General features: G+C 44.2%; 1 protein-coding gene across 2 annotated transcripts in view; it reads left to right on the top strand.

Annotated features, from left to right (window-relative positions):
- AGBL4 (ATP/GTP binding protein like 4) overlaps positions 1 to 12,132 on the top strand; it is a 1,052,851-nt gene extending 1,040,719 nt beyond the window's left edge. For both annotated transcript variants that reach the window (XM_023535058.1, XM_011367669.2), the window contains exons 12-13: positions 4,396 to 4,492; positions 10,716 to 12,132. In XM_023535058.1, coding sequence (XP_023390826.1) covers positions 4,396 to 4,492; positions 10,716 to 10,836 — 218 coding nt within the window. In that variant the 3' untranslated portion in view covers positions 10,837 to 12,132. The remainder of the gene's footprint in view (positions 1 to 4,395; positions 4,493 to 10,715) is intronic.
- Positions 12,133 to 26,195: the final 14,063 nt, after the last annotated feature.

The raw sequence follows: 26,195 nt of genomic DNA, 5'->3' as shown, positions 1-26,195 counted from the left end.
TCACCTTTCCCTACACCCGTTAGCAACATGGGCCCTCTGGCCTTTCTGTGTCTTGTTTCTGGCCCTGAGTCATTTGCCCCCACCGCACGCCATTCTGCTGCTGACACTTGTGTCCCTCCTCCTCCTTTTCAGATTCATCTTTGTCCTTCAAAACTTCATTATACACCCACTTCCAGAAAGCCTTTCAGAATTCCTTCATTTGGATTTAAATCTCCTTCTACGTGTCCATAGAATTTAGTGTTTGAATTTATGATCACGCTCAAGAGAGGAGAAAAGATGCATGTTGTTAAAAGACACTCAAGCTGATGTGCTCCCTCTGACACTTTCAAGCCACGAGACTCTGGTTAATTATGCAAACTCTCCTTCCTTCAGTTTCCTCTTTCTGTAAAATATGTGCAGAATTTTGCTTTGACCCTGCAGAGTATCGTGAGGATTGGTGATAGTAACTACACTGTACGGTGCACAAAGTAAGCCCTAAAAAAAATAGTAGTTGCTTTTGTGAAAGTGACAATGCGCCCTGCTTGGTGATGTAGTTAACTGGGACATGTTAGTTTCCTCCTCCAGACTGTAAACTGTAATTATCTAATTCTTCTTTGTCGAACTCAAATTCCTGTCACTCTTTGTAGCAGTATACACATGAGAGGAGACCAACAAATGTTTGAATGAATGAATGAATGAATGAGAATGAACAGTAAGTGTCCCAACTCTCGTTACCTATTGAAGGATCCCGTGAAGTAGGAGGCTGGGGTTACTGACCCCCACCCTTTAGTTCAAAACAGCTCTGGGTAAAAGTCACCAAATCAGTCTGAATTTCAGACGATCCCAAGAGAACCCTCCTGCCTCCCTAATTCTAATGTCTTGTCTTTCCCTGCTGTCTGCAGGAAACAGATCAGTGAGCTACATAAGAATCTGAGAAGGCTGACATTTTCAACTTCCAGACCGTCCTGAGATTTTTGTTGGCAATGAAGAGTTAGACGTTCTTACCCCAATCTTTTTCTGTCCTAATTCTGCAATATATTGGAAAGGGTTCCAGCCAAGAGTTACTGCCTTCTCCTTGCCTGGATCTTAAATCTTTGTGCAAAGACAGCTTGTTTTAATTGAAAGTGTTCAATCAATCTCTCCCCATCTCCCATCCACATCCCATTTCTTGACTCAAACAGGACCATTGCAGTAAATAATCTGGAGTGAGGCTGTAATGGTTTAAGGAATATGTAATAGGACTGGAGAGGGAGAGGGAAAGAGGGTTGTCTGAGACAACTCCCACCTTTCAAACACTGTCTTTAAAACAGAGCTTGTCTAAAATGATCAACACCTCACGGTGGGACGTTTCACTGGAAGCAGCCCAACTCCTATCCCTTGTAGAGCTCAAGAGTGTTGATTAACAGGGATATCTTCTAGCATTGCTTCAAGTCTACCTGTCACTGCAGGTTGGGAAGGAAGGGTTCAGGCTTCATTCTTCCCCATTCGTTTATTTACTCAGTCAACACCCATAGGTCAGTCACACACTTCATCACAACAGCCCTGTGAGGCAGGCGTAATTGTTCACATTTACAGATGAGAACACTAAGACTCAGGGAGATGGAATCACTTACTCAGGGTCACATAGTGCTCTAGCTCTCTGTGGCTACATAACAAATCTTAGTGTTTGAAACAATAGCTATTCTCTCATGTTTTCTATGGGTCAGAAATTTGGGAAGGGCTCAGCTGAATGGTTCTAGCCTGGAGTCTTCAATGCAGTTCCAGATAATGGCTGGAGCTGGAATAGCACAGGCTGGAGAAGCTATGGACTGGCTGGGGCTCTACTGCAGTCTCTCCACATAGTCTCAGGCCTCTCCCTGCAGCCCCTCTGTGGGCTGCTTTGGATTTCCTCACAGTATGGTGGCCTCGGGGCAGTCAGACTACTTACATGGAGGCTCAGGACCCTAGCTGGAGTATTCCAGCAAGCAAGGTGCAAGTGGCATCCCTTTTCTGACCTCTCCTCAAAAGTCTCATGGTGTCACTTCCACCATTTCTGCATTCTTTTGGTTGCCAGTGAGTTTTAAGCCCACCCAGATTCAAGGATGGGAGCATAGACCACACCTCTCAGTGGAAAGAATGTCAAGGTCATATCATAGAGTAACATGTGAGATGCAAGCTATTCTTGCAGACATCTTTGAAAACTACAATATGCCATACACAGCAAGTGACAGAGCCGGGATCTGGATTAGATACACCTAATTCCAGAACTTCTGCTGTGAAATTTTAGCCTAGCCCACAGGGACCCGTCCTTTTCTCTGAGCCCCTGTAGCTCTTAGTGTTGGCACACACAGTCATGATTCGGTCTTCTCAACGGACTAGAGCCTGGCTAAGTTGAAGCAGCCAGCCGCCTCTGTGGGCCCTGGCGGTGAGACTGCCTCCAGGGTCTGCTGGTCAGAGAGGCCATGCCCAATGCCAGCTTGTGAACTTTTTAAAGAAGGAGACAGAGAAGGTCGGTCACATCCAGAGGGAGAAAGCAGGTGGCAACCCGAGAGCATAGCGAGCCTGCGGCACATCTCACTGTCATAAACAACTTGTCTGGTGTTTTTCCTTCTCCCACCAGGCACTGGCCTGAGATGACTCAGCCCTTGACAGAAAAGGTGGCTTCAAGTTGAGAAACAGCCCAGGGTTGTGGAAAGCTCATGATTCTGGAGTCAGACATTCCTGAAGTGGAGTTCTGACTCCTCTATTGCCGATTATGTGGCCTTGGACAAGTTCCTTAACGTCCCAGAGCAAAAGGGAAATACAAATGCCTTCCTCACTGGGTTGTTTTGAAGATGAAAATGTATATGTGGACAAAGTACCCAGTGCAGTGCCAGGCATATAGCAAGTGCTCCATAAATGCGAGTTTTCATGCCCTGGGTCAAGCCCAACCCCAACTTGGGGACTTCTTGAAGAAGGTGGTGAGAACTCACTTGATTGTTCCTCGAATGCTAGTCCAGCTCCATGACCTTGGGTGGAGTGGTGGCCGAAACTTATCCAGTCAAGTGACAACCAAACTGAGGTGTCGGGAGGCTGAGAAGGAGTCAGTCCTCTCAGGCATGTGGAGCATGGGAGAGTGGTCTGGGAAGGTGGGGTGGTTTGGGCAAAGGCCTAGAGGCAAAAGCTCAGTATAGCTGGAGTGTGGAAGGTCAAGGGGATGGAAAGTGGGAAGTCACAAGCATGAGCTGAGAAAATAATCAGAGATCCAACTGTGAAGGACTTTATCAATCAAGTTCCAAATTTTGAACTTTGAAAGTAACTGGGAGCCACGGAAGAGTTTAACTCAGTTGGGTAACGTGGTCAGGTCTGTGTTTTAGAACCACCCTCCTGGCTACACTGTAGAAAATAAGGTAGAAGCAGACAATCGTGGCACAGAGTCCCCTTAGGACAGGGTGACAGTAATCCATGGGAAAGGTGATACTGGCCTTTTCTAGCAAGAGGCTAGAGAGAAATGGACAAACTCAAGGGATAGAAGGTGTCCTGGAGAGAATTGGTGAGAGTTTGGATATTCAGAGCTGAGAGGTATAAGTGATAAGTGCTTTGAATGAAGTCAGTTCAGAAGCCATGGAAGTACTGGGCAAGGGAAGAGAAGTATCATGGAAGGCTTCACTAAAGAGTTATCACCGAATTGGAGACTTAATGGGTATAAATTAGCCAAGGGAAGGTTGTGGGGAGGGGTACTTCAGGCAGAGGAAATAGTTCATGTGAAGGCCCAGAGATGTGAGATATAATGCAAGGAGCAGATACTCTGTGTTGTGGAATAGGTGATTGTTATACTAATTCATGCTAAAGTGTTAATGGTCAATCTGGTTTCCAGGGAGTTTGTACTTTTAACAGGTCGGGAATCATTATCCTAAAGATTCATTACTGATAGATTTCCAGGTGGAATCTGGACACAATTTAGGGCTATTTAGACTATTCTGTTTATACCATAATACTGTTTACACCATTCTCCCTGAGGTTACCAAAGTAGATGACTGATCACTGAGAGTCAGGCGGGCTCTGGTCTACCTATAACAAAGGGTCTTTTGCTTTGGGGTCTTGTTTATCTGCCTCTACCCTGACCCACCTAGAGCCAGACCATGGAAGCCCAGGGATTCCCAAAGGGATACAGTATATTATAAAAAGCTAGACCCATTTCCTGGCTCCTCTCCTTCCCAGTTCTGTGACTTTGGCAAAATTATTTAATTTCTCTGCACCTGTTTTCTCATCTGTAAAATGAGGAAAATAGTAGTATCTACTATTTAAGGTTTTGTATGATTTAAGGTTTTCGAGGATTAAAAATGGTCATTTGTACAAAAAGCTTAGAATGGTGAGTGGTGTGACTGTTTTTATTACTAGTCCTTCACTCTGTCTCAGTCTCTTTCCGAAGATGCTCCTTAACACACACACTTGCAGATATGAAGCTGGGGCGGAACGTGGCAAGAACGTTTTTGGATTATTATCGGCTGAATCCCATGGTGGAGAAAGTGGCAATTCCCATGCCGAGACTGCGGTAAGTGACAGGGCAGAGCAGTGTGGGCCACAGTCCTGCTTAAGTGGTTTCGTGTTCAGAGGCAGCTTCCCCGAGCTTCTCTGTGGCCTTCAGTTTCCCATCCGTGGCCTGGGAAAGAAATTCCGGCCCTGCCACAGAAAGTATATGGGGCAGAAGAGCTTACAGCTTATTTCCTGAATATAAAGGAGCATCATGGAGTCAGAGAGTGAGGGGTGATCACAGTGTGGGTCTAACATGGGAGTCCACGGGATGGGGGTTGCTGGAGAACCGAGTCCAGCCATTTTTCTAAGTTAGCCTGGGTATTTCCATATGCTACTGCATCAGGTAGCTCATCCTCTGGTAGCTGGATCATCTAGGCTCATAAGGTCTCTGATCCTCCCATTTCCTCATCCGTAAAGAGGGGATAATGGTGGTCACTCGAAAGGTTATTATGAGATGTGCGTTAAAGCACCCTGCACAGTGCCAGGCATAAATACATCCCCTTGGTGCAAAGTAGTCCCCTTCCCTCAAGATGTGAAGCTTCAGGGCTGGGCGGGGTACACCCCTGAGAAGTTTCACCTCAGGTCCTCTGCCGGGACCAACTTCTTTGGCCAGTGAGGAGAGGTCAAGAGATTAGTACACTTCCCGAGGGCTGGACCAGAGCCCAAGGCACTGGGCATTGCCATGCCTGTTGGCAGTGAGTCCAGTGAGCATCTGGGCAGGGACATCCAATGGCATCTGGATTATGCTGATCCTGCCTTGCCTCTTGACCTCATTTTCTACTCCCCTAGTGGTCCAGTCTCCTCCGAGGACATGAAGATGTCTAACCTACTGCTTCTGCCAGACCAGTCTTCCAACTGACCTTGCCCATGACCTTGACCATGTGCTTTGCTGTGTCAGGGCCTTTGTACCTTCTCCTTACTCTGTTATTAACAAAAATTATATTAGTCACTATTATTGAGTGAAGTGATTATTGTACATGATCTTATTTATTTATTCCTTATAGATATTATATTCCTCATATTATAAATAAGAAAAAGGGAGTTCAGAAAGGTGAAGAGAATTGCCTGAGGTTAAAGGTTTTTGTCAGTTCCAGAATTTGATCCTCGGCTTTTATGATTCCAAAGCTGGACTGAAGTCCAGCAGTTCCACCTGGAAAATGTGGATTCAAATTCTTTCTCAGGCTCATGCTAGCTGTGGAGTCTTAGGCAAGATTCTCGGCCTCATATCTATCTATCTATCTATCTATCTATCTATCTATCTATCTATCTATCTATCTATCTATCTATCTATCTATGGTTGGGGGTAATAATAAGCTCCAAGGATGCTTTTAAAGATTAGATACAAACTTGGTACAGTGCCTGGCAGCCAGTAGGTGCTCAGTAAATGTTTCCATCTCCTCTGGTTTCTGGGTTGCAGTCCCAGATTTCCAACAAGCTCATCATGGCCTAGGGCAGGTCCCTGAACTTCTCTGGTTGGGCTGGATGATGTCTCAGGGCCCACGTTCCACCATGCTGTGAGTCCCACATCTCTGAGCCCCAGCTCCGGGAAGAGTCTGGATGGCAGTGTACTCTGGCTCATACTCTGACTCAGATTGTTCACCAGTCATGTGAGGTTTTTATGCCCTTCATCCTGGGGGAGAATCACATTTATTTCTTCTCTGTGCTCCCACAGTGCCTAGACTGTACTAAGCATACATTCGTGTATGCAGTCATTCATTCATTCATTCACTCAGGAAAACATCACTTTAGGCCAGGGCCCTGGGGGGAGGGAGGAGACAGAATTAAGAAATGATTAGGGCTTTACCCTGTCTTTGAGGAGCTCACTCTTGAGGGAAATGCTCAGTTCATTCTTAGAAGTCATTCTTGATTGGTTAAAGTTCTTAAAAATTTAAAGCTTTATAAAACTCAAAAGAATCCTTAGAATCTCATTTGCAAGTTAATTTGGGGATTGTCTCTTTCAGGTCCTCTGTCAGCCAGAATCAAATTTTCTTGATCCTTTACCACTTTTTTTTCCTGCCTGTTGCATTGTCATAGACCAGTGAAATGGTGCTGACATTTAGGGGGACTTTAGCAATCATTTAGGCCCATTCTTTGTGATACTGATGGGGAAGTCGAGGCCCAGGGAGCAGACAGGGCTGGTCAGATGCAGGGCTAGAGCCCGGGCCCCACAGTCTGCAGCCTGGTGTTCTCCGTGTCAGTTAGTGAAGAATTCTTTGATATGGGGGAGCCAGCACCCTGAAACTGGTCCTAAGGATGCAGAGGAGTTCTCAGTGCCTTGATTTCACCTGTTCATAGAACCCCCTTGCCTTGAGCTTTGACGCCCTCTTCAGAAAACAGCAAGAGAACTCATTCCTCCAAGTTTACAGCCTTGAGGACTTGAGGTAAACCCACCCTTAAATTAAGAAAAACAAAATTAACTCCCTCTCCATCCCACACCTCTGCCTCATCAAACTATGAATGCCACTTAGTTCTCAATTGGTCAGAAACTCTTTAAAAATGAACTTCCAGGAGGATACAAGACTCTGATTTGGGATTTAAATGTTCCCCTTTTCTCGTTTTGTTTTCCACTGAAGCATCAAATAGCATAAGTGAAAGAGCAGTTCTGGTTTTAAAGGAAAATTACATGTTTTGACTCAAAATTAATCTTTGTTTTCTCTTTTCTGTATGGGTAATTATAATATGTCAGTTTCTACCTTCATGCCAGCGGGAGCCTGTCAGCATCCCCAGAGTGCATGCCACCCTTCAGAGAGGGGCCCTGGGGAGGGGCAGCAACGTGGGCCTGAGAGCACAGGCTCAGGAACGTTGTGCACCTGACCAAAACTGAGATCACACTGGACCACAGTGACACAGTCACACGGCTGAAGCTCAAAATGCTCCGTCAAAATGGGTAAAAATTAAACAGGAAAGATGAACGTGCCAGGGAATCCTCAGTGAGGGTGAGTGTGGAGGTGTAGAGAGTGGGCTGACCTCTGAATGTGAGGTGCGCTTAGGCTCAGCAACAGGCTGGTGGGGTTTTGATGTATGTGTGTGAATGTTGGCAGGGAATCATCAGCTACTCAATATCCTGGAGCCCACCATGTGCCAGGCCCTGTACTGTGCTGAGGACACATAGAAAGCCCTTGGGCTTCAGGAGCCCAAGTTTATAGAGGTGAAAGGCATGAACACAAGCAAAGATAACAAATAATACTGAAAAGTGTATGAAAGAGATCAGCTATGTATCGGATTATACCTTCTCTCAAATACCTGCCATGGCTCCCTATTACCTTCAGGGTAATGTTCCAATTCATCTTCTTGCTAAATCAAAGCCCTGGATTACATTTAAAACTTCATTCACAGCCTCCTAGCACACTGCTTCCCCTGTGAACACCCTCTTCACCCTACCTGTTTTCTACCACTTCTACCCAGTGCGAACAGGTCAGCTATTTTCCTGCCTCTCTCCATATCTTCATTCGTCCTTTTCCCTCTTCCTGGAATGTTCTCTCTTTTTTGTCAATAGATGGTGAACTCCTACTTATCTTTCAAAACCCAGTCCAAATATCACACCTGTTTCTGTGTCCCTGTTCACCTGAGACAGAGCTGCTTTCTCTCTGCAGGATTCCTGACTGCATTTTGCACATCCCTGTAGCATGGTATGTCCTGTAGTGTGCTGTCATGGCATCTTTGCATGTCTAGCTTCTCCACTAGACAGGTTGCTCCCTGAGGAACTGTTTTAGTCACTCGTGTACCCTTGGTGTACAGTGCAGGAGCTGGCATGGAGTAAGTCTTAAATAAGCTCTGAATGCATGAATTATGCAATGATAAAACTGAAGAAGTCCCTCATAGTCATCTACACACCCTTCATGTCATAGGAAAGAAAAGTGAGACCCAGATGGAAATAACTCTCCCACACCACCTGGCAAGCATTCGGAGTCAGCAACAGTATCCTAAGAAGGCTTCAGGGAGGAAGTGTAGTTCGAACTCGGTTTTAAAGGACACGTAGAATTTAAATGGATGAAAAAGAAGGAGAGAGAGAGTATTCCATGTTGGGGGATAGGGTGTGGAAGGTGGGAAGCAGGACCTAAAAAGAGGCATTCTAAGGTCATGACAAGGCCAGGATGTTTAGTGCAACAGAGATGGTAAATATAAGACTAAAAGTGTATTTCTGTTCATCAGACGCTCCTCAAGCGTCTACTCTATACCAGGCCTGTGCTTTCCTTGGGAGTTATAGAGGAAAGTCAAATGCATCACACTCAGTCTTATGAGAGAAACAAAGAACTCCCTAAAAAATGATGTGCTGAGGGGAGAGGCACAAAGTGCGACAGAAGCCTAGAGAGGCTTATTTTCTGGGAAGTCAGTTTCCCAAAGGAGGTGAGTCTGGAGAGGTAGGGAAGGGCATTATAGGAAGAGGAGCAGCCTCTACAGAGCCTGGAAGCATGGGATGTTGGCCTTCCAGTGCCTTGTCTCTCTCCGGGCCCCCATTTGAGTTACAGAGGTTCTTTGCCTCTGTAATGACCCCACCAGGCATTTGCATCCACACCCCTCCTTGGCCACTGCACATCTTCTCTCCATGCCACCATCTACCTAGGGTGCATACCCCACCTGTAACCATACCTCTACTACCATAAAAACATACCCATCTTATTTCTTATACTCCCTTGAGTATTATACACCCCTCAATGACATATAAATGGCACCTCGTGATTCGCAAGGACTTCCCCAAACCCCCATATATCAAAAGCAAGAAGGATAGAGGCTATTCTCATTATTTTAGAAATGAAACAGAGACTCAGAGAAGGGAAAGGACTTCTTCAAGATCACATTGCCTGTGAACAACATTTCAAGGATGCGCTCCAGGCTGTCAATGGTTATTGAGGTCTAGCTGTATCTTACCCATGCTAGACAGCCTTGCCATGTTAGCAAGGTCCCTCACGAGTGTGGAATTTCAGGCAGTGAGGCTTCCTGGTGGGGGAGATATGTTGAAGCAAGGTGTCCTTTTTGTGCACTGCCACCTCTTCTGTCTTTACCTTCTTCATGACTCATGAACAGTGAAGGAAAACAGGTACTCCGAAGTCAGAGCATGATGGACTACGAGAAGTCACTTCTTCAACTCTAATTCAAGTAGCTGAAGAGATTCCCATATTTATGGCATTTACCGCTTTCTGGCATGCACTGCAGTTCTTTATTATTTTGTGTAGTTATTTCATGTAACTGTCTCCTCTAAACGGTATGTAGCCTTAGAATAGCATCAATGTCTGACTCAGTTTTGTCACCTCCAGAGACCATTGGACCATACCTAGCACCTAGCACCATGCCTTTATAAGTTATAGTAGGCAAGGGAAGATGCTGAATGTATTTTTATCTCATATTATAATATAGGATAATAATGAGACTTATTTAACCTTGCAACACCCTTGCAAGATTGGAATACTTTATCCCCATTTTACAAATGAAGCTCAGAGAAGTCAAATAACTTGCTCTAGGTCACACCTCCTGTATATAGCTGACATGAGAATTCAGTTGAGTTCTTTCTGGCTCTAAAGCCCACTCTTTCCACTCCAAATAAATCTTAGTCCAATGAGTGAATGCATGTCACATCAACTAACCAGGCACAACACAACAAACAAACAAGGCCATGTGTGAGGGAAAATGCAAAAATGGATAAGGCATGGTCCCTGCCTGCGAGGAGCTCATAGTCTAGGGTGTGAGGGAACATACACTCTAATTATTGAAGAGTCATGTTAAGGGTATTGCATTGGGTGTTGGGTGCCAGGACACAGAGATGACCCAAACACATCTCTGCCTTCCAAGAGCCCCCAAGCTTGTGAGGGAGACAGACCTATAATGAAATGACACAATTAGGCTATACTGAGGAATGTAAAGGAGATTTTGGAGCCCAGATGGTTGCGAAGGGAATGAGGTCCTAGGCTCCCCCAAGCTATAGCTCTTCTATCCCCCTCCCATCATGAATGGATAGAATGAGTTAGAATCAAGGTAGAAACATGGAATAGCAGAGATGCAGGACAGTTAGATTTTCTCCAGAGCCAAAACGATACAGCATCTCCATTTATCCATCTAATAGCCACTCATTGAGCCATGGTGCTTGCTTTGAAACAGGCCCTGGGCTAGGTTTCTGAGACAAGACAAGGCCACCGTTCCTAGGAGGTTGCAGGCCAGTGGGGGAGATAGACATGCACACATGATTTCAATACAGTGTGTATATGTGCTGTCTTTCTTCTCTCTTTCTGTTATCTCCCCCTTTGCAGGAATGAAAAACCCCCTCCCTACAAGTACCCACTCCTGAGGGGCCCGGCCAGCAACTACCCCAACGGCAAAAGGGACAAGAAGAGCTCAGTGAACCACAAAGACCCTTCAAACTCTTTTTAAGGACATGGAGTCCAGGGAGGTCTTGTGGAAGCAGGAGCATGCATTTTCTGCTGGAGCATGAAATTAATCACCCTTCTAGTTTCCAAGATAAGGGTTGTGGGATAATGAATAAGCTAGTGAAAGGGAAGGGAAAAAATGAGAAATTTCATCATCAATTTTCTCTTTTACCAATGGAAAATCAATTGCAAACCTTCAGCTTAAGGCTCAGGGACAAAATAGAAGACTCAAACCAGAAGAGTGCAGATGCTCTTTTCCACCACATAGAGATTCTCACAGGAAGAGGAAAACTTACACATTCTTTTTGAGAGGTTTGACACATATCCGGTCAGTGCTTGCAAGCCCCTTTACCTTTTTAAGTTGTACAGTTACTACAAATGGTTACCTTTTAGAATAGGCTGTGGTTGTTCACAATTTTAGAAAACTAGCGTCCATATTTGCTGATCCAAAACAACATAAACAACACATTCAACTCAAAGACAAATGTACTGTTGGGAACAATGGGGCAGAATTTTTGAAATCACAATGGTCTTAGACTTTTGGTCACTTTATCTATGCGCTGCAGGCTCCCTGATTCCCCCAAACCCAGCATACAACATCGGCAAACTGTTCTGAGAGATATTTCCTAATGACCTCTGATGGTTTGATTGAGACTTTAACTCCAGAGACAAAAAGTATTTGGTCACTCATTCTAAGAGGTATATCATGGTGAAGCTCTCCAGATCCTGGTGTCACAGATCAAACCTGGGAAGTGGGCACTGATAGTCTGCAATGGGGGAAGACTGATTTCAAGATAAGGGAGATGCCAAAGACAAAAGGATGCACTCCAAGGCAAGTGGGGATGATAAGATAAAACAGCAGCAGTAGCAATTCCCAAGGTGGGGCAAGCTTAACATTGCGCATTTTTCTAAAGAGTAAAGTGCCTTTGTATGATGAATGGGTCTAGGAGAGTCTGCTCCCTTCCTGTCTGCAAAGCAGCAGGCTGAGTCACCATGACAGCCTGCTAATTAAAATGACCTCCCGGAAATGAGGATTAGGAGATAGGGAGAGGACAGGAGGCTCAGGGGAGATAGGACCTTTAGCACAAAGCTTCAGTTAAGCATTTTTTTGCTTTGGATTGGAGGTTTTCTAGGTTCGTTGCAGAAAATCAAAAGCAAAGCTTATTCTCCCTTTGCTTATTGGTTTTCAGAAATTGTAACAAAGAACCATATGTTAGCTGGCTACACATGTTATGTTGTATATACAGCTTCTCTCCTGGGTTCTTGTTGCCCAGAGGAACACAAATAAAGTGTTTTTTGCAGCTCTTCTTTTCCTTGGAGCATTCTTGGCACCTTTTCTTTTAGTCTCTCACTCCAAAAACCAACCACAGCCAACCCAAATTTGGTGTAGACCTCACTTTATTGTCAGACACTCTATCATCAAGATAAGGAAGAACAGCCAAGATATGACTTTCCAGCAGTTCCCATGTCATAGTCCTGGGGAGTTCAGTTGACTGTAATCAGCTCAATGTAGGCCAGCAGTGGCAGGCCTTTCAGAAATGATAGCATCTCCTAAGACAGCATAAATAGAAGTAGACTACATGAAATGAGAGAGAGAGATGATAGTCTAGATTTCTTTTTCTCTGGTCAGACTGCTTCTATATGTTGTAACTATATTTAAGCCCCACTTTTAAAATCTGCTTTGATTAACTGGATCACAGGCCTCGTAAGCAGCTGGTGGTATCCTAGTGGTTTACAAGCAAAAACTTGGAGCCAAGCACCTCTGGGTTCTAATTTCGTATCTGAACCCTGGTTCTGTCTCTTAATATCGATGTTATCTTGGGCACGTTATTAACCACTCTGAATCGCTGTTCACTTATCTATGAGATGATAATAGTTAATGCCTACCTCGTTATAGTAAGTTTCATAGTTTTAACGAACTTATGTATGGGGAATGCAAGCAAAAGCGCTCAATAAATGATAGCTATGATACTGGGAATGTGACTGGGATGGTGAGGTGTCTGAAAATAACTTCCCACTAGAAATGAATGAGGAGAGTAGAGCTGCTTGTCCCTGAGATGAGGGATAAGAGGGAGTTGGAGGTAGGAAAGCAAGACCACAATCTCTAAAAGTTAGAAGGATATCTTGGACATTCTTTTTGTCCAAAAGGAGCAAACTTGTTTTTTGTTGTCAAAGGTAAGAACCAAATCCAGGGATATATTCTCAGTAAGACAGATTTCAGCTCAAAAACTAGGAAAAGTTTCTACTGAATAGAGTTGGCAAACACTGGATAGGCTCCCTTGGAAGTGGTGAGCTCCCCATCTCCAGGGGTATGCAAGCAGAGTCTGAACATCTGTCATGGAGGAAATAGTGAGTTCCTTCTATAAGGGGATGCTGGATGCTCTGTGGCATTACCTCCTAGCCTATAACTCTAGAGAGAAATGACACGAAGCAGGAGGTTACATTCCTGATGTCAGAGGATAAAGTGTACAGTATGAAAAAGCATCTTTTAACACTAAACAAGTGACATTAAATGTCTCTAAATTACAGCATATGGACCCTGCTCACATTTAGCATTCCTTAAGAGGGAAAAATACATAGTTATAATGCCGAGACTGTAGGATGTTTATGTAGTAGGACCGTCTGCTTCTCCACATTGGCAGAGTAGAAAGGAAAGGTCTGGCCAAGAGACGAGGGGTTGCCAGTGGACCTCCCTGTGACCTTGGCCTGCTCAGCAACTCCCTAGCTTTCTTGGACCAAGTTATACCTATGATCTCAAGTTAGAGGGGAAGGCTTTCAGGACTGAGATGGAGGACAGCACCAACTCGGCAGGTGAACCAGCCAGAAGCTACTCTCCCACCCAGCTCCAGCAGGGGGCTCTCTAGCCTCCCTTCTTGCTTGCCCACTTCCTTCCCAGGGTAGAGCCACGAGTGGGTAGAACCTGCGACCAACCACTTTTCTGAGGGGAGTGAGACAACTATACAGAAAGGAAGGGTGGAGAGCGGAGAGACATGCTGAGCCGCTACCTAGCTCTCACACAACTCTCCATACATAGTGCCATTATTGTTCTGCATCAGTCCAGAGGCTCAGAGACAGGACTAAAGATCTAGTTACCCTCAAAGATTGTAATAGACAAGCAGGAGGCCCCCCCACAGATTCTTGCGCTGAGGCTTACAGCAGAGGCTGGGTCGCCTGCCTCTGATGATTCTGTTAGCAGCAGCAGCAACAGCAGCAGCAGCAAAGAACCTTTAGCTAGGAGTTTTCCCTATTGCTTTCGAATGGGGGAGAGGCACAAGATGAGCTTGTACCCCTTCACTGTTAGTCAGTGACACCATGCTACTTGCCTACGAGGACCCCCCAACTCATTTTCCTTAAGTAGTAAGAGCAGTGCCAACAATGGAAGTCTGGTATAATTAACATTTGTTGAGCATCAACTCATACATCTACCAAATATTTATTGAACATCTACTGTGTGCCAGGCATTGTGCTAGAGGCCTTGGCATCCATTGTCTTTTTTGATATTCCTAACTGTCCCTTGAGGTGAGTATCATTTCTTCCATTTCCCAGGTGAGAAAATTGAGACTCCTAAAGGTAAAGTCCTTTGTTTGCATTCATATGGCTAATGAGAACCCGGATTCAAACCCAGCTCCCTTTCTGCTACTCTACACAGGGCCCTCTCTACTTGTCTCTAGGTAAAATCAGGTAAAAACAGGAAAACAGCTGAAAGCAGAATAACAAGTAAACAGTGGCATCACTTAAAGGTCCTGGGAGATGGGGAGGGAGGAAGGGAGCGTGTGAGTTTTCAAGCTAGGTGCATGTACAAGGATTCCAGAACTTTTTAGCACCTGCTACCAAAGCCCTACCTTCTTCCCATCTCTCATTCTCACACACCTGCCCGAGTCTCTGCTGTGCACTTCAGCAGGGCAGGGTTTGGGCAAGAGGCCCATTTATCACTTGACATGCAGAGGCTTCCGGGGCCCCTGGAAACTCAGCAAGGTAGTCATTGCAGGGCCCATCCTGGCACCCACTGGGTTACTGACCCCAGGCAGATAATCTAGTTCAGGTTGCATATCACTCTCTCCTTCTGAAGTGTGTGAGCTGAGTCTACTGTGTCCCTCAATTGTGGTTCAGAATTCTTCCTCTGAGTCCTGCTTCCTGAGCACTTTAAAGGCGCCAAAATTAGAGGTCCTTTTCATCATGGCTCAGCTCCGTCAATGGGGCACCATCACAGACAGAAAAGAGGAGACATTATGATGCAATAGGCATAGCCTGGGTTTAAAAAGTCAGACAAACCGAAATGTGAACCCCAGCTCTTCTCTTGACTGGCTGTATGGCTCTGGGCAAAGAATTTAACCTCTTTAAGCCTCAGGATCCTGATCTATAAAATGGGAATGACAATATCCACCTCCCACAGTTATTGAGAAGATTAAATGAAATAAAATCTACATAGAACATAGTACCTGTAATTAATACTGTGTTGTGCAGTTGAACATCTGGTAAGGCAGAAGTGCTCACATTAAGTGTTCTTATAACAACAAAAGAAGAACCGACAAAGCACAAGAAAATGTGTGGAGGAAGTGAATGTCTGTTACCTTTACTGTGGTGGTTTCACAGGCATTTGCATATGTCCAAACTCATCAAATTGTACACATTAAATAGGTGCAGTTTTCGTATATTAGTTTCTCTGTATTATACCTCAGTTAAAGCTGTTTAAGAAAACATAATAACATCTATAAAATGCCTGACATAGAGTAGAACTCTCTCCCTAAATCACTTGCTCGATTGGGTTGGACACCCTTTTTCTTGGAGCCAAAGCGCTTTTTACTCCCAGATGAAGCACAGACAGAAGTACAAAACCCTCCCTGTGGACAAGAGTGAGAGAAGCATTTAGAAAAGTGATATTCACACTGAGGGACCAGTGTCCAGCCAGGAACCTAGGTCTTATTCATTGTGTGGTCTCAGCACTTGAAACAGACCACGTGGTAGTCTTTGCTCACTGAGTGTGGAATGAACAAATGTGGAGGGTAATCCAAGGCCTTGAACCCTCAAGGGATAGGAAAGAAACTTTGTAAGTTGGGGCTCTGAACAGATGGGAAGACAGTGTTGGATGCAATATTCACCAAGCCTGAACTGAGGCAGAATCAACAAGACTAAAAAGAGGGGGCGGATATAGGTTCTGGAAGATACCATGCTTTATTAAAATAGCAAATCCTAGCAGGATTTTGAAGCTCTTTCTATGTTATTTTTGATTGGCATACAGCTTCTCACAGATTGTCTCTTTGAAGTTCTCATATTGCATACATTCTGCCCGCTGCAACTCAGGACTTCCCTGAAGCATTCTCATTTCTATTAGCTCTTCCTACTCTCACCGGACTCAGGTGCATGCTGTACAAGGCTTATGTTCCCCATTTTGCAGATGAGGAAACTATGATTAGTGTGATTAAGTCCCTCGCCCTCGCCGCAGCTGGTAAATAACTAGCACAGGACCTGGGCACAATCCTGACTCTGCCATACCTCTCTCTGGGTTCAATCCTGAGGCATAACACGAAGCCTGACCAATTCAGAAAGTCATCCCTATGATGTCTTTTATAGCACTTAATGCTTAAAATTTCTTTGTCCCCCAAAGACCTGAGATTTATTTTTGGCTGACCCCGTGTCAATCTTAGGTCCAAATCTGCTTCTCTCCATGGCATCAGCTGTCTTCATTAATGTCTTCTTTTCCCGCCTACTTGCAAAAGCTGGAAACCTCACCATTTTCTTAACTCCCTTCTCTCCCTCTTCCCACACAGCCAGCCAGTCACCATGCCCACTGCTTCTGGCTCTGTGACATTTCTGCCTTCAAGCAGTATAACAGAGTGACTTTGGAGCCAGACAGACCTGAGTTTTAATTTCAGCTGCACCACTTGGTATTTTTGTCTTGGGAATTATTTAAAGCGGAGTTTACTTTCCCCACCTTTAAAATGGGGAAATGATCCTTATTGGTGAGATTGTCGTGCATGTCCCTTTCTCTCCCCTCCCAGTGCTCTCCATGCCACTATCCAACCTACCTGGTTCACTGTTTTAGCCCCTCATTGGCTTTCCCGTCTCTTATGCTTTTCTGTTAACCCATTCTGTCTCCAGAGAAGCTTCCTGAATCTCTGTAAACCTGACCCTGTGTTTATGATACCTCTTTCGAATCAGTTGTCCAAGCCAGGAACCTGGATATCATCCCATTTTTGTGCTTTTCACACTTTTCTTTCGATCAATCGCCGCCGCCTGCAGGTTCTGCCTGCTCAGTGTCTCTCATCTCCATCTACCAGCTCTACTCTTCTTAACTCAAGAAAATCCTTCTCATCATCCAAGGCTTAGCTCAGGGGTCTCAACTCCATGACAGCCTCCCCAGTCTTTTGGGTTGTAATTAATTGCTTCCTTTTCTTCTATCTCCCAGCACTTTGCTTATTTATCTATCAATTATTTCACTCAGGTGATAGTCACCTCCCCCAATATCATTTAATTTCTTTGAGAGCGAAGACTGAGGGTTATTCATCTCTATACCTCTCGCAGTCTTTGACACAGTTCCAGATATGTCAGAGGCATTCAGAAAATGTAGCAGAAAAAAATGAATGCATCTTAAATCCAACATTTCATCCTGAGCTCATCCTAATAACTGAATCCTAATTACCGACTTATCTCCCCAAAGCATTGACTCCTATTCTTACTGCTACTACTAATGCTGGTGCTGCTGCGCCTACGACTAATCTACCACTACTATCTGCTGCTCCTATTACCGCTGCTACTGTCGCTACCATTGCAACTACTTTAGTTAATCTGCTGCTGCTGCTCCTCCTCCTGCTCCTGCTCCTGCTCCTCCTCCTCCTCCTCCTCCTCCTACTGCTACTATTACTCCTACCACTGCTAATCTATTCCTAGTATGACTGCTGTTGCTACTACTGCTAATCTACCACTCTTTCTACTACTTCTGATGCTCCGATCATTATTACTACTACTGCTACCACTACTACTGTTAATGTTAGTCATCTGCTACTGCTAAGCTACAACTGCTAAGCTACCACTAGTACAGCTGCTGTTGCTGCTGCTGCTGCTGCCGCTGCTCTGCCCGGACTGAGTGCCTGCTTGGCTCCAGGCCCTGCGCTGGTTGCTTGATCATACATGATCTCATGTCATCCTCACAACAGCCCCATGAAGCGAGCGTTATTCTCTTCATTTTCCTAATAAGGAAATAGAAGCTTAGGGAGGTTAAATCATCTGTTCAAAGTCACAGCTCTTAAGTGGAGGAGCCTGGATATCACCAGACTCCAGCGCTCGTGTTCTTTCCATTCTTCCCTCTGCCTTTTTGTGTTCAGTCCTAAGACTGACAATATAGTAAATATTTAATGGTGGTTTTAAAAAGCCTCTGCCTCAGGGAGCTCACTGGCTCATTTTTATCCCCGTACATGACCTCATTTTGCCTTATTCCCCTGAGCCTGGCTCTGAGTATTCTCCTTTGCAGCTGGATGTTCCTGCACGTCTTCCAGGCCTGAGTCTCTTCCTTTGAAATAACTGCCAAGAAATGATTGTCTTAACAGGCAGAGGTGGCGCTACCCTCAGAGCTGTAAGAACAAGAGAGATGTTTTGCCAGGAGACCAGGATGGGGTAATGCAGAGGAGGCCTGGCCCCTCTATTAACCCACCCTGCCCCTAGTAATTCAGGCACTCGTCACAAGCTAGAGGGAGTTTTCCCACTAAATTTCTGAAGACTTCCTCTTCCTCCAGCCCGAGTCACATCCTATCCTCCTCACTCCCTTAGGATTAAAATTGTAAAGCTAGAAGATTTAAAGATATGGCCACTAGGAGCCTGGGTTCTGCTCCTAGCTCTGATTCTGCCTGGCTGTGTGACATTAAGTACATCTCTTGCCCTGTCTGGAGTTACTCAAGAGTTTCAACTGGTTTTAGTTTATTACTCTTTAATATGGGAATATAATTCCCAGGCAACCTCCTCCTAAGGATATTGTGAGGCTACGATGAGAGAATGAATGGGAAAGTACAGTCTTTTGAAAAGTATTTCTTAGTATTTTCTCCCCTTCATCTGAGATAACATGAAGGTCCCCACTTGGTCCATACTGTGCTTTTGGCCTAGATTGTCCTATCATTATCATCCAACAAAATATATTAAACATCTTGTGTTTGTCAAGCACGTCCCATTCCTCTCTGCAGCCCTGATTCCTACCTATCCTTCAAGATCCCTCCTTCAAGAAGTCTTCCCTGACCTCCTAGCCCTCACAGATAACTCTTCCTTTGAGCTTCTAAGAAAACTATTGTCTCAATGTCTCATGTGGCCCTTAGCAATGGCTTTGGCATTTCACTTTTCCCATGTCTGTCTTCCCAATTCGACTTCGCATTGTTCTTGAGGTGAGATGATTAGAGATGGCAAGAACAAATTTTACTCATTGTTCAGGTCCCAGGACCCACCATGAGGTCAGGCATACAGTAACCATTCACTCGGAGTTTGCAGGTATTGTTGCTGCTACTGGTGAGGGGAATGAAGATGGGGATGGCTGCTCTGAGCAGAAGGAGGCTTTTCAGGAGGCTGACTCCCCTCCTTCTCTTCTTCCTTCTAGAAGTTCATAAATAAGGGCAACCCATTAAACTGCTGGGTAAAGTGGATCAAACCTAGCTTACAGGCTCATATAGGAAGTTGTCAAACTTTAAATATCAGTAGAAGAAAGACAAAGAAAGGAGAGGAACGAGGAGAGGCTGGGAGAGGTGACGGAAATAATTGACTATGATGGATTTGAGTGTGTGTGTGGGAGTGGGTGAGTGTGCACACTAGTATATTTGCATTATACATGAGGTTTTTACGAGTAATTTCTTTATATTTGAGTGTGAAAATGCATGAGCTTGTGTAGTTGTGAGTGCGTGTGTGCATCCCTGAGTATTAGATGACAGATCATTGTCGATTCTGAGTACATTTTCACTTCAACTCCTAGTCAGAGGTCCTGGGTTAAGTTTCTGTTTGAAATTCTACCTAATCTCTTGATAGTTCATCCATATTAATGGGTCACCCCTCTGCCCAGCCTCCCTGGACTGAGCCCAGCAGGATGTCAGGGCCTCCTGTCCTCCTACCCAACCCCAGTGAAGGCTGATGCTAATTCCGGTCAGACCAGTCCCTAGGGGTGGGAAGCTCACCAAGACCCTTTTCCTGACTGTCAGCAAGCAATTTCATGTTTAGGTCTCCTTCCTGTATCTCAGCCTTTGTGTTCCCATGTTTTTTCTTTTTTTCTTTTTTTCCTTCTTCAGGCCAGTCTTGACCAAAGGTTAAAAACAACTGTGATGTGGTGTTAAGAAGGGAGAGGCTGCTCTCCTTAACACCCAATACCTCTCCAAACTGCCCCTGAAGAGTTAAATGCCATGAGTCCTGAATTTTCATCTCTATTCAATTTCAGAAGCACTTGTTGAGGGCCCGCTATAAACTAGGCTGAGTAATGGGTGGTGGTTGGAATAGACAGTACATGATTGCAAATGCTCTGCTCCATAGAGCAGCTTCAGGGGCTTGACACTGACTTTATTGAGATGCAAATACACAGGATGGAGATTTTGAAAAATTAAACCTAGTTCATCGGGCGTGCCTTAATTTGTTCTTTAGTCAGTTCATTTGTTCTTTCTTTCTTTTGTTCACTTGTTCATTCACTCTTAGGCAGGCCATGTGGTTTATTAGAAAGAGTGCTAACCCAGAAGCCTGAATGTAAGCCTGATTCAACTGCTTTTATCCTCCCTCTTTGAACGTCAATTCCCCTCACCTGCAGGATGGAATTAAGAAAGATCGCTTTTCCTTACTCAAAAGATTGCTTTTAGGAACTTCAGGGCAAACAGCTATAGTGGGGAGAAGGAACAAACATTCTCTGCCTACATCCATTCTGCAGCCACACGTAGGAGGTTGAGGGCAAGGGACAGGGACCCCAAAATGATCCATTAGAAAGAGCCTGAACTGGAAGCAAAAATATCTGGAATCTAATCCCAGTCTACTAGCATTTATATAACTTTAGGAAAGTCACTCTCCCTCTCTAAGCCTCAGTTTGCCCTTCTATAAAATAAGCCTGTCAAAAGTAGGTGGTCACTAAGACCTCCTAAGTTCTGTCATTTTTGCGTTCTAGGACCCCTCCCCACCCAGCTTCCTACCCTGAAGGATGAGCTCATATCCACCTTGAAAAGCATGTCAGGTTGCTAGACCCTAATGCTGTAGGCAAGATGTCTAGATAGTAAATTTTCATACTTGGCTCAGCAACACTAGCGGTGATGCTGGCCTCCCAAAGATTCTCTCTATCCTCAGACCTGATGCTGAACCAGAGGCCACTGGAGAGATGAGACCAGCAGGAGACACGGAGAACCTTGCATACAGAAGGTGCAGTGCTGTGGACCTTATTAATATCATTGTGTAAGAGACACCATGGAGTACCCTTGAGCTGCCAGACAGAATAAATAAAGTGATGTTTTATCTTCAGTATTGGTTAACAGTAACAAATAGACTTGTGCATTATTTTTTGTATTTCACTCCACAGACCTGCTATGGCTGCCCTAGACCCTGTGAGAAGGCACACCCTGATTTCAATGATGTGCACTATAAATTGCTTGCCAAGCAGCTGGAGAATTATGTCCCTGACTGGATGCTGTTATAGACCCATGTAGAGAGGTGGGCACAGGAGCAGGGACTCTGGTATCTCACAGATCCAGCTGAAATCCAGTTCTGCCACCATGTGATCTTGAGCCACCTCTATAAATCTGTTTCCTCACTTATAAAATGGGGTTAATTAAGTCCTGGGTCACAAGAGGTTTATGAAGAGTAAATGACATGATGTGAATAAAGTCTTTAGCAAATGGAAGTATCCCTTCAAGGGTAACTATCATTATTAGTCACATCCACATTACTCTTATTTCCAAGGTATTTCCAAGGTATTTAGTCAAGCCAATGCACTGTCACACACACTTAGAAACTATGGTCCCTCATTGTAAATGGATAATGAGGTAATAAAGTATTTCTTTATTAACAGCAAATGGTCATTTGTCCACCTCCAATAATGTCCTCCTCTCCTCTCATTATATTATCATCAACCTTCATTCATTCATTCATTCAGTCAGTCCGTCAGTCATTATGCCTGCCATGGTATTATACTTTGGGTTTTTCCAAAAGCAGAGACTGAGACAAGGAACTGAGAGCAAGCAGCTTATTTGCCAGGTGATACCTGGAAGCAGAAGGAAGAGAAAGGCAAAAGTGAGAAGAGCGGAGAGAAAACCCAGGAAAAGGTATGCTAATGAGCTAATTACCACTGAGGGAAAAGGAGTCAATCCCTCTAGGGACTTTCTTAGAAATGACGTAAAAACACTCCCTAGATTTGTCTCCACATGGAACAGGGAGACAATTGAGTGTTGCCTTCATGGGGGTAAATTCCCCTTTCTAGCTGCTACTCTGCAAGGCTGATCCCTGAGATAGCTCAGGTCCACTCGATAAGGGATGCTGACCAAGTGCATGGAACTGTCCACCATGGCTGTGCTGAAATCGAGTAAGCTGAGGAGATGTGTGGCAGGCAGCACAGTGTGTTACATATGGAGGTGGGTGTGGACAAGAGAGTTGAGTGAAGCATGAGTGCTTTATCTTTGCTATCCTGTGCCTGGAAATTTTGGTGGGAATAGTGTCTGAGTCAACTCTACATTCCAAGAATTTAGCACAGTGCCACGACAGAGTTGCATACCCAGAGATGATTTGTTGACTGAAAGGATGGATGGATGGATGGATGGATGGATGGATGGATGGATGGATGGATGGATGGATGGATGAATGGATGGATGGATGGATAGCCGTGCATATGGATGGATAGATGGACTTTTTCTTTTGTAACAGTAATTTCTACCTACAAAATTGGGGAGTAAGTGGAGGTTGGGGAAGGTTGGATGCAGATAGATTTTGATGTAGAGGGTGATCAACATGGGGCAGGAGCAGGTAAGTCAAGGAATTTTCCAAAGAAATGTATCTAGAGCTGGGTCAAGCGGAATGGGCCACATGGGCCATCAATGCTGGGCCTGTTGGTGGAGTTCCCCAAGCTGGTACTTCAGCTAGATACCAACACTACGAATGGAACCAGAGGAACAACTAAACTGAAATTATGAAGAACAATAGTGTCAGAGCTTAGACTCAAAGGACCTCAGATTTGGAAACTCTTTAGGCCTTTGCAAAGCCTTGCCCTTACTGTCCACTTCAATATTGTGTGAAACTTGGATTTCCTTTTCATAATTGGTGCATTTCACCAGGAAAGTGAAAATCAAAAACAAAGTGTTTGAGCTTCTGTATATCTTTTAGGAATCTTTATTTTTTAATCATAGTTGAAATCTTGAAATTAAGATGAATTTCTGTAAGTAACATTTCCTTTTTCCTCATTATGAACATAGTACTATACGGAAATTTTTGAAATTTGAAAAATAGAAAAAAGCATAAAGAAAACTACCACTATTAAGAGATTAAAAATGTTTAATGCATTTTTGATACATCTTAAACAAAATTGAGGTGATTTTATACTTACAGTTTTAGATATTTACCCCCACTGAATTATACAATCCACTTGTATAATTCAGTGGGGGTAAATATATTATACAATCCACTTGTATTTCCACAAGTGGATTGTATAATATATCATTTTCATGTACAATTTTCTGCCATTGAATATTCTTTGAAACATTATTTTTTACTGATTATGTAACATTCTATTGTGCAGATAAAACCAAATTTATTTTCCCATTTCCCTCTTATTGGACATTTTGGTCATTTCCCATTATTTGCTATTATAAATTTTATTGCTATGAACAGAACTGTGCAAAACCTTCCATAAGCAATATGTCTTTAGATTCCCCTACAAATCTATGAGAGTGCTATAAAGATTCTCTTTTTGCAGATTAAGAAACTAAGGATCAGAGAGGGGTCAAAGGTCACTATTTTTGTTCAGGTTCCCCAGAAACAGAACCTGAGATAAGAACTCAAGTGAAAGGGATTTACTTAGAGGAGCTCTCAAGAAAAAAAAAAAAAAATAGGGAAATGAGTAGATGAAATGATAAAGATGGGGCAGCTGATGAAGTGTTCATTATCAAGCAAGTTGCCACCGTGGATAACCTGAGCTTACTCCTGTTGGGGCAACTTGGGGAGCCACTGTATTCAGATCTCAGAATCATCTCACATGGAGGATGAGGGAACTGGTATTTTTCACCAAATCTGTTATGTCTTGGTTGAGGCTGCTCCCAAGAAGCTTAATTCTCTGTCACTCTGGACTACTGTGGGGGTGGGAGCAAAGCAGGGTCCAGCAGCCACATAAATGCAGGTGCTGGCAGTCAGAAGTTGGGAGCATTCTCTTCAGTGATGAGGATGAAGGAGTAAGGGTGGGCACTGACCAGCGCCGCTAAGGTCAGTCACATAGCTAGTAACTGTCAGAACTGGGATTTGAACGCAGATGTGCCTAACTCCAGAGTATTTACCTTCAACGACCTGGCTTTGCAGAGAAACAAAACCTCCCTGTGACCTCGGGCAAGTCATTTCATCTCTCTGAGCTCCAGGATGTGATGGGGATAATGCTGTCTGCCATATCTGACTCAAAGCACTGTCATGAGATGACAGCACGGATATGTCAGCACTTTGATTATCAGCAAGGCCATCGTTGGTTCAGTATTACTGACCATGCCCATCAGGTGGGTAGGAAATATATCAGGCAGACATTCAGGGATTTCCTGATGATAGCTAATTAAAAGAAATTAATAGAAGACAGGCCGGTTCTCTGAGTTTATTAGCTGAGCAGTTTTCTGTATTAATTACATAGTATGCAATGTACAGATAGCTCATTGAAATACAGTGTAAGTCCTCAATGAACTCTGGAGCGTTTCATTTATCTGGCAAGAGGGAGACAAATACACAATTGCTCATCTCCATGCACCAACAGTCTCCAGGTCTGGATTCTCCCAGGAGGGAACATAATTGCTCCATAAGCTTCAAACTCAAGGGCTTCTCAATGCTAAGCTGCGTTAAAGTAAAAATGACAAAGATGCTAGCTGACATATTTATTAAATGTGCAGACCCTGGAGAAACCAATGTGGGCTGCTTGTGCCAATGAGGTTACAGATGGGAAGTCAGCAATGCTGCTCCCACCAGCTGGAGTCCACGCTTAAGGGTATGGTCAAGACCAACAGGAGATTTGAACCCTGATCTGGCTGACGTCCAGCCATTGGCTTCAAGCCATGACTTCAAAACTTCGAAGATGTCTTCAAGTTTTACCAACCACTGGAAAGCAATGTGAATTAGTTGCACAGAACCATTCCTGTGTTGCAGCTACTTACACCAGGATTTCTCTACTCAGCCCCCACTCTAGTCCAGGCCTATATAAGAATTTATCTGGGATTTTTTTTTGGGAGGGGGGGTCGTATGGAACATGAGTTAATGTTTCAAAGATTTGGGTCAATAAAATTAGCATATTTACTCCTAGGCACTAAGGCTATAACAAGTAGCTTTCAGCAGGTGAATGATGGTACCGAGGTCTTCAACATCTACTACTATTTCCAGGAGATTTATGTATGTTCTCAACCCTCTCAACAATCCTGAGAGAAGGTTCTAAGTCCTAATTTTGTAGATGAGGAGTTGGGGACACAAAGAGTAGCATGCCCAGGGCCACATCTCTAGTAAGTGGTAGAGAGAGGGTTCAAACTCACTTCAGACTGGCTTTAAAACCCGAGCACTTTAACATCAGGACACCACCTCCAACTGTCTAGATATTCCCCAACCTTAATATGCAGATTTAAAACTCATAGATTGTGCCAACAATTCTGGATCCTCATCTCTAGCCTAACACCAGTCCAGAAATTCAGACTCATATAGCCAGTTGATTACCAGGCATCTCAGACTCAAACAGAAATTTTGATTTCCACGTATTTTTCAGCCCTGCCCCAAATATCTGGTTGCTCATGCCAAACATTTTGTTGTTATTCGCAAAGCCTCCCTTTTGATCCTTCGTATCTAATACATTACTAGACCTATAAAATATGCCCCAAATCCGTCTACCTCTCTCTAGCTCCATTATAGCCACTTTAGACCAAGTCAACACCATCTCCAACCTTTGTAAATGCAAAATCTTTCTGAGGAAACCGCTTTCACCTCCACTCCCCTGCAATCTATTCCCCACACACAACCAAAGCACTCTTTTTTAAAGAACATAAATCATGTCATCTGCTACAGATTGCATGTTTCTGTTCCCTCAAAAGTCACATGTTGAAACCTAATGCCCAATGGGATGATATTAGGAGGTGGGGCCTTTGGGAGGTGCTTCGGTCATGAGGGTACATCGCTCATGAATCGGATTAGTGCTCTTATAAAAGAGACTCCACA

The sequence above is a fragment of the Pteropus vampyrus genome, unplaced genomic scaffold (assembly GCF_000151845.1).
Source record: "Pteropus vampyrus isolate Shadow unplaced genomic scaffold, Pvam_2.0 Scaffold135, whole genome shotgun sequence".
NCBI lineage: Eukaryota > Metazoa > Chordata > Mammalia > Chiroptera > Pteropodidae > Pteropus > Pteropus vampyrus.
This window is presented reverse-complemented; position numbering and strand designations above follow the sequence as displayed.